Raw genomic sequence first — 8,813 nt, 5'->3', positions numbered from 1 at the left:
TGTCCACGTTTGCAGGCTCCTGCCGGCCCCTTCCTGAGGCGGAGACGCACTTCTGGCTGCAGGTGCACAGAGCTCTGCGCTGACAGTCCCCGACAGGGCAGGGTTTGGGGGTGCTGAGGGCGCAGGGGGCCGTGCAGGCATCAGGGAAGGAGGAAGTCCCACTACACGAAGAGGATGTTTCCTGAGCCGCCTCTCTGCAGCTGAGATTGAAATTATTTTCAAGCCATTTATAGATTTTGAATGTGAGATGCCGGCAAGGAGCCGCCCTTCAGGTGACCTCGCGGCCCCAACCTCAGAGGCGCGAGGACTGAGGGGTGGGGGGTGCGGTGGTGCGTCCAAGTCACCACGTAATGGAAAACAGGTAAAAGGCGCTAAGCCGGCTGGCCAGGGGCAGCGGGCTAGATCCTGACACCGTCTTTTCAAGCAGAGGTCCTGCGGGCTCAGAGTCGGGGCCGCAGTTGAGTCGTGCGCTTCGAGAGCCCATCACGCCCTGGGCGGCCCCAGCCGAGCCGGCCATGCTGGAGATGTCGGCGGGTCCCGTCCACCCAGAGTGCGCTCCCCCTGCGCGGAGCACTGCGCGAGGGCGTCGGGGACGGGCTGCCGGGACGCACGGGCGGCCAGGGTCAGGGGCTGGGCAACATGGCCACGCCCCTCCAGGCTTGTCTCTGTGATGCCGTGGAAACCTCTGGGGCCACCGCTCGCCACCATCGAGCTGGCCACCTCCACCTTCTCCCGCATCCTGAGACACGGGCATGGACGCAGCGCCATCCCACCCAGGCCGGCCGGTTGGCGCCTCGCCTGGCACCAAGGGAACTAGGAGCGAGGCCTCGAGTTCATGTGGAAGGTCCGTCCAGGCAACTCAGCGAAGATGCGTCAGCTGTGGTGACATGGACAGTGGGGCGGGCCCGCGTCCCCAGGCCGTGTGCCGGGACCTGCTCTTCTTCCTGCAGAATCTCAGCTGCCAGGGAAGCTGCCAAGCTTCGAGGGAAAATGAGCTCCTTGGCGAGACGAGGGCACCGGGGTGGATGGGACGATGCCCCCAGCACTGCCTGCCCCGTGTGTCCAGTCCCGGGGAACCCAGCAGTGGCTGCGGGGAAATGTCCAGAAACGGTGGGAACTGGGCCCTCCCTCCACCTCCTGCCCCTGGAGTGCCACGTTTTGGCTGGCATCGTGGCAGGTGTTACTTGAGACCCACCCTCTGTGCCTGCCTGAACTATTCCTAAGCGGACTTGGGGTGACGTCCTTGGGGAACTTTGCACGTCTTGAGGGAGTCAAGCGGAGGGGGACAGGTGAGTGCCACACAGCGCCTCGGCGACACATCTCTGGGTTTAAACTAGAAGAGCACGTTGGCTACCCCTCCCACTCCAAACGTCGTCTCTGGGGCTCCCACCCGCAGCGCCTTCCCACAGACACTCGGGACGGGACCGGGAGTCTCTGCGGCCTGCAGGGGAAGGAGGAGGCACCCCCTTCTCAGCCCATGCCCCGCTCTCGGGATGGAGCCACATGGCGCAGCGGAGCCTGTGCTGCCAGCACTCGTGTGCTGCCAGGGCCTTTGGAGCTCACGTCCCCACGGCCGGGCCGTGGCCCTGTGTGGCACGCCAGGAAATATCCCAGAGTGGCAAAGATGGCCTCACGAGCTATAAACCCACACATTTTACCCCGTAAAAGGCACATTAGTGTCAAGCACAATCCTCCGCCAGCTCCAACTACCACGGGAAGGTCCGGCTCCCACAGAGGGACGGGGCCCCTCTCCGAAGGCACAGGTGTCGCTGGGGCCTCATTAGGAGCAGGTGTCCCCAGCCCTTGAGCCACCTGGCCCGGCCCCCGCTGGTCCTGCCGCCCACAGGCAGAAGACCGTGCCCTGAGGCCCGTGGGTGCACAACGACCGTGTATCTAGCACGTCCTCCGCTGTGGCCTTGGGGACAGCAGTGGGAGCGGGGACCCTCCGCGGGGCCCGCCTCTCCTACCCAGCTCCCTGCACAGCTTCTCGATGCGGCTCGGCGGGTCCCCCTTCTGGTGTAAGCCGCCCAGGCTCCTGCTCCTCGGCAGCTCGGCCGCCTCGCTGGCCGCCTTGTGGTGTCCGGGGGCCGCTCCTGCGGGCAGGGCCCCAGGGCCGGGCCGGTGTCTCCTGTGTGTGGCTGCCGTGTCCCTGTCCATCCCGAGCCGTGGCAGGAGGGCTGCGCTCGCCACCACCTCAGACAGAGGGCATGACTGCCAGCCTCTCGCGGTCCCTTCTCAGAGAAGTGGCCCAAGGGTGTGCCCAGGGGAGCCCCGTTGCCACAGGGCTGCTGTGACATCACCATGGGTCAGAGGCCAAAGGTCGGCCCAGCCCAGTGCAGGCTTTCCTGGAGGCCAGGGCTTGGTGCATGGGTTCCGCCGCCTCCCTTCCCTTTCTGGGTCCTTCCTCAGTTTCTCCACCAGGGAAGGTAGGGAGCGGGACCCACGCCCACCCCGGGTCCTCCCGGCACCAACGCTGAGGCCACAGTGTCTTCGCCACGGTGTCTTCCCTGCCTCGGGCCTCTGGCTATTTCCTGTATTTGAGGACCTTTTTCTCTTCCCCTCAGGGACGAAGCTGGCGTGGTTGCAGCTCGGGAAAACAAAGGAACAGTTCCGAAGGTGGAGGTGACCCGTGGTGACTGGGGCTGCCAACCAACGCTGCCAGTCCCTCCTTGGCCTGCGCGGCAGAAGACAAGGTTCCCCGGTGGCCACGGGCTTCTGAGGCGCCCTCTGGGCACACAGGTTCGAACTGTGCTGACCAAGATGTTTCTGCATCTCGCAGCCTGCGAGCCTCTGCTTGGGCCGCCAGAGCAAAGGACACGGCCCGGGCAGCTGAAACCACAGACACATCCTCTCCCACAGCCTGGAGGCTGACGGGCAAGATCAAGACGTGGCAGGGCTGGTCCCCCTGAGGCCACTCTCCTTAGCTCGTAGACTGTCTTCTCTGTGTCCCCACAGTCACCCCTCTGTGTGTGTCTGTCCTCATGTCCTCTTATGATGACGCTGGTCCTGATGGATCAGGGCCCACCCTAATGACCTTACTGTAAATTAATCAACACTTTAACGGCCCTATCGCCAAATACAGTCACATTCTGAGGTCCTGGGAGTTGGGACTTGAGCTAAGAATTTGGGGTGAAAAGAGTTCAGCCCAACAAAAGATTCCTGACACCCTATTCCAGCAGTTTTTTCCTCCAATCATCCAAGACCATGGCGGGTGTCGGGCAGGCAGAATCTTACCTCTACCCTTTTAGGGTTTTTTAACTGGACCTGAGAAGTGACGTAAGACAGATTAATGGGAGAAAAGCACACAAACTTGGTTTAGTTCTGCACGGCCTGGGAGCCTCCCTGGAAGCCTCATACGGAGAGAGGACCCGGACAAGCGGCAGAACGTGGGCCTCCGCAGAGCGGCACTGCGGGAAAGCCGGGCGCCAGTTTCGGCAGCCTCAGTCTGAACACAGCTCTGTCCTCTCTTCCTGGCACAGGGAACGTCTTCCACTTGGGTTGTTTCCTCCTCTTTCGAGAAGAAAAGGGGAGGTCAGAGCCCCCTTCTTGCATCCACCAGGGTGGGCAGCAGCCCTGCTCCGAGGCTTGCTGCCCCACTGGGACAGTGACCAGGCAGTGGCACTGGCTCAGCTCATACTCTGCCAGCTGGAGCAGGAGGTGACACACGGACCGTCTCTCTTGCTCGTCTGAGCAAGAAAACGAGTGGACATAATTGTGGTCTAGAGAAAGCCAACCGTGACCCCCTCCGGGAGCCTTGGAGGGAGCTGCAGCTCCACATCCCACTCCTGGGACACTCTTGGTGGGTCTGGGGGAGATTTGAGTCTCCACATCTGCTGGGGTCTTGTACTTTCTGCCCTTGTACCTCCTCCCTGGCGGGGCCGACCCTCTCAGCCCTCCTGATTCCCTCTGCCAGCCAACACCAGCTCAGCCATGCCGAGTGCCAACTGAGCCCTCTGGTTCTGGGCGCTGTCCCAAGCCCTGCCATGGAGGCTCAGCTCTGGGCTGGCCCAGCAGCCTCGTGGGCAGGTGCTCACGGCCGGGGCACCGGATGCTCCCCACCCCCAGCCCCTGGGCCCACCCACCACCCACAGCTGCCCAGGCCCTGTCCAGCCCTCACCCTAACTCCACACCCTTCTGTGCAGGCTGAGGCTGACCGAGGACGCCGCCCAGCGTCAGCCCTCCCTGGGAGGCCTTTGTGCCTAAGTCTTCTGCTGCAGGACACCCACCAGACCCCTCAGAGAAATGTCTGACTCGTGTTCTCACAGCCAAACCCCCCTATTTTTCTCATAATGGAGCCGACTCACAATGAAATTTAAAAAAAAAAAAAAAAGAAAAAGGAGTGAAAACCAAGTGGAAAAGAGTAAAGAAATTAGAAGTGCATTGGATGTGCCCAGGCCCCAGCCATGGGGTCTCCCCCATATCCCCCTTAATCCACTCCTGCCCCCCAGGAAGGATAGCAGCCACCTGCCTGTGCCCCTTGGGGCCACCCCATTCTCTCTGTCTCCCAGTGTCATTCTCAGAGACAGCAGCATGGGGTGGAGTCTCTGAGCCAGATGCCACCTCCAGCCTCACAGAGGTTCCAGAAGCTCACGCCAGGGCCCTGGGTGGCACCTGGCACCACCCCTTTCCTGAGGGCACCATGAGGCCTGGCTCCTACCCAAAGCCCCAGGTGGACACCAGCTGACAGAGGGATATCACCTGTCATCAGAGACGTCCTCTGTCATCACGGGAACTTCCTCCAGCTCCCCACCAGCCACCCTCCCCCCTCCACACAGACCCCCCGTACCCCCGCCCTCCACATGTGCAATCACCAGTGGGCATCCCTAGAAAACCAAACCAGTCCTCAGAAAGAATAAAACATCTGTTTTAATTGGCCAGTAAAATACATCGCAATTCATTAGTAATTTATAAACAGAAACATTAAGTTACAAACCCATGTTAAAAACTGCATTTCTGTGCAGCCTGAGAGCTGTGTGTCCCAAAGTTTATTTTTTACATTTTTCTCTACTATTTTTGTGACAACAAATAATGTTACTATCTGCCATCTAGATTAAGAGTCTGAAGTACAGTATTTCCAAACAAGAACAGAGAGAAACTGGTATAAGAACACAGTGAGCCGTGTGCTGGATTCGTGCTCCCTGGACATGCCGCCGGCAGCCCAGGAGGACACGGTCTGGGACAAGCTTCCCCGGCAGACAGTGCGAGGTCAGGCTGACGAGGTCTGCTTGCCCCCGCCTGTAGGATCCTCCCCACCCCAATAAAAAAGCAGCCCCGGCCACCACCCTGCACAGCTTCTGGGGGTTCACTGAGATGCAGGAGAGAAGCCACTCACACCCGCGGGACGTCCACACCTGGACTCACGGTGTCTGCTGCTTCAGCTTTGTCTTGGGGACCTCTAGTGGCCTTCTTGAGAAACGCAGCGTTCCCTTTTTATTTGTCCTACTGCGGCTTCCTCCCCTTTCCCGGGTATAGGTTCTGAGTTTATATCAAAGAGCTAATTAAAAACAGTCCTTTAAAAACATTAAAAAAGCTTGGAAAATACACATTTACATTTTTTAAATCGTTCCCAAACTTTCACAAGGAGTGGCAAACATGTGGGTTCTAGTTTTAAACCCCATTTCACAGTAAAACAACTTGTGCTTGAACTGGGGGTTCAGTGGACATCCAGAGAATGCTGGAAGCCGCCCTTCCCTGCCAGCAACCCGCAGAAGCGGCCCCGCATCCCAAAACACCAGGAGCATCTTCACACTGGGATTTCTGTGAGTTCTGCACATCCCAGCCACAAAACCGACCCTCCAGCCAGGCACAAAACCAACAGCTAAAGCTGAACAGGGAGACTGTCTGCCCCTCGGCACCGTACAGCAGGCTCGTAAGAAACAAATAACACTCTTAACGTCCCAAGCGGGATAAAGCAGAACGTCCAAGGCAGGCCCAGAGGCTACACAGGCACAGGGCCACGGAGACCAGCGGGGCAGAATGCCCGGGAGACGGAAGCAGCACCTTGCCGTGGACTGGACAGGGCCGTGGTGCCCCGACGAGGGCCAACGTGTGGTTATGGTACAAGTGTTTGCCTGATGACAATCCTCACAAAACCAAAGCCAATACAAAGACAAACGATTCTACGTCCCCAAAATGTGAGTTGGGTCACCTGCCAGTGGCAGAGAGCAAAGTGCACAAGGACCGCGGCAGTGGCTCCTGGACAGGGAAGCAGCGCAGTCTCCGCAAGTCTTAGCGCGCCCCTGGCTGGAGCGTGCAGATGAAATGTCGGTGCCTGTCACGTGCGCCCCTGTTCTCGTCTCTCTCAGACGTCAAATGGAATGAGGGGAGACCTCCGACTGCTGTCTGATGTAGTTCTGGAAACTCTTGTCCCCGATGGGGTGCTCCCTGAAACGGGGATTCGGGAAGAGGAGAAAATGAGGCACAGCCCCTGTGCCCCTGGGGTGTTCACCCGTACCTCGTGAGTCTTTTTGCCTATTTACACACGATACGTGTTCTTCATAATTGACATGAAAACATTCATAAGCAAAGGGAAGAACAAAGTTAGCACAAAGCCCTTCTGGAAGCACCCACTGCACACGTATGTAGTTTTGGACACACATATGTAGTTGTGTGCACACATGTACAGTGTGAGCTCTGGGACAGCACCTGGCATACTGCAGGTGGTTAGGACACCACTGGCTTGGTCAGGTCTCTCCTGGCCAGGCGCACCTGGGACCCTCCCAGTCAGGTGGATGCTCATGCACACCAGAAGCCCTGAGGAGACCCACCCGACCTGGAGCTCCCTGCAGCCACAGCCCTGCTGAGACCTCCATGCATCCATGCAACACCCACAGCCACACTCACTGGCTGCCATATCTCGTTTTCTTGAACTTGTCCCTCTTATACTGGGCGTGCTCCTGCTCCAGAGCTGCCACCCCAGCGATGATCTGCTTCAGTGTCTTGTAGGTCTCCTGGGGGTCATCAATGAAGAAGGTGGAGTACTCCTCCTGCTCGGGGCCATCGTACACGGACTTGCTCCCACAGGCCTCTGCAGCATCGAGGAGGTGAGGGTCAGCGTCTGGGACACTAGCCACCCCAGACCCGACCCTGCACATCCACGTAACTCCACCACAGCGCACGTTCTCCCAGAGCAACCTCCTCCAAGAAGGGGCTGACCACTCACATGTAAACGCACACATCACAGACGCCATCGTCGGCAGCGAGGGCCACTCAGACCAAACCCTGGGAAAGCCAGCGCCTTGCGGCCAGCATTTCTAAAGGGTCTGATGGTGCTGAGCCCTCCAGGGGGCCAGGCAAAGCCCCCAGCCCCGCTTCCAACCAGCCCTTCTCCTGGGGTAACCCACGTGTCCTTCCAATCCTGACCAGCTCACCCAACAGGACCAGGGAGAAGATGTCCACACATGGACGCTGGTTAGGGGCCTTGGAGCGACCCCAAAGGGTCAGTCTGTGGAGGGTGAGCACAATGAACTCAGGTCCTACTGGAACCTCAGCACCTCTTTCTCACCCATGCCCAGGACACATGCCCATCACTGGGGACATGCAGGCAGAGGGTGGACGGCCAACCTGCACTAGCAGCTTCTGGGGGCCCCTGCCCTCTGCCACCCCCACCTTCTAACCAGGTCTGACTTTCTAATAGGACATCACTCCTGCTGATGACCATTCTGTGGCTTCCTGCCATCAACAGGAATCATCCAATCACCTGAGCTGGGCACAGGGCTTTCCCCTACTGTCCCCAAACACCTGAGCAGCCCTTCCCCCACGTGTCTCCAAACACCTGAGCTGGGCATACTTCCCTTCCTCACTGCTCACAGGGCCCCGGCAGGTACCCCAGACTCCAGCACTCAATGCCCTGCAGTTTTGCCCACCTGTTATGGACTGAAATAAAATTCTGTGTTCCCCAAAATTTGTTGTTGAAATTCCAACCCACATGTGATGGTATCAGGAGGTGGGGCCTCTGGGAGATGATTAAGCTGTGAGGGTGGAACCCTCATGAATAGGATTAGTGATCTTATAAAAGAGGCCTGAGGAAGCTTGTTTGCCCCTTCCACCACATAAGGACATATGAAAAGTCAGCAGTCTGCAACCCGGAGGAGCCCTCACCAGAACCCAACTACGCTGCACCCTCATCTAAGACTTCCCAGCCATCAGAACTGTAAGAAGTAAACTTCTACTGTTTATAACCACTAGGTCTATGGTATTTGTTATAGTAGCCCAAACTGACTAAGACAGAAATTGGTACCAAGAAGTGGGGTGCTGCTGTAACAAATACCAACAAATGTGGGAGCAGCTTTGGGACTGGGTAAGGGGTAAAGGCTAGAAGAGTGTGGAGGTGCATGCTAGAAAAAGCCTGCATAGCCATGAAGAGTCCTTAAAGGGTGATTCTGGTGAGGGTCAGAAACAGAGAAGGAGAGCTGTACAGAAAGACTCAGTCTTCTTAAAGAATGCCCACATAATCCTGAACAGAATGTTGGTAAGAATATGGATAGTAAAGGCCATTCTGATGAGGTGTCAGATAGAAATGAGGAACATGTCATTGTCTTCTTAAAGAATGCCCACATAATCCTGAACAGAATGTTGGTGAGAATATGGATAGTAAAGGCCATTCTGATGAGGTGTCAGATAGAAATGAGGAACATGTCATTGGACGAGAAAAAGCAATCCTCATTATAAGGTGGCAAAGAACTTGACTGAACTGTGTTTCTGTCCAGCGTTTTGTGGAAGGCAGAACTTGCTAGTGATGAAATTGGATACCTAGCTGAGAAGATTTCCAAACAAAGTGTTAAAGGAGCCTCTTGGTTCATCCTGATTGCTTA

The 8,813-nt window shown here is 57.5% G+C and overlaps 1 protein-coding gene across 1 annotated transcript in view; it reads right to left on the bottom strand.

Moving 5' to 3' along the window:
- Positions 1-4,847: 4,847 nt before the first annotated feature.
- The window catches only part of RASA3 (RAS p21 protein activator 3), a 102,127-nt gene continuing 98,161 nt past the window's right edge, over positions 4,848-8,813 (bottom strand). Inside the window, exons 22-23 of the mRNA XM_008577062.1 lie at positions 6,844-7,027; positions 4,848-6,384 (exon numbers count right to left, since the gene is read on the bottom strand). Of these exons, the coding sequence (XP_008575284.1) occupies positions 6,309-6,384; positions 6,844-7,027 (260 nt within the window). The 3' untranslated portion in view covers positions 4,848-6,308. The remainder of the gene's footprint in view (positions 6,385-6,843; positions 7,028-8,813) is intronic.

Source organism: Galeopterus variegatus, unplaced genomic scaffold (genome assembly GCF_000696425.1).
Source record: "Galeopterus variegatus unplaced genomic scaffold, G_variegatus-3.0.2 Scaffold1444, whole genome shotgun sequence".
NCBI classification, from domain to species: domain Eukaryota; kingdom Metazoa; phylum Chordata; class Mammalia; order Dermoptera; family Cynocephalidae; genus Galeopterus; species Galeopterus variegatus.
Note: the sequence above shows the minus strand (reverse complement) of the source record. Positions and strands in the feature narration are given on the sequence as shown.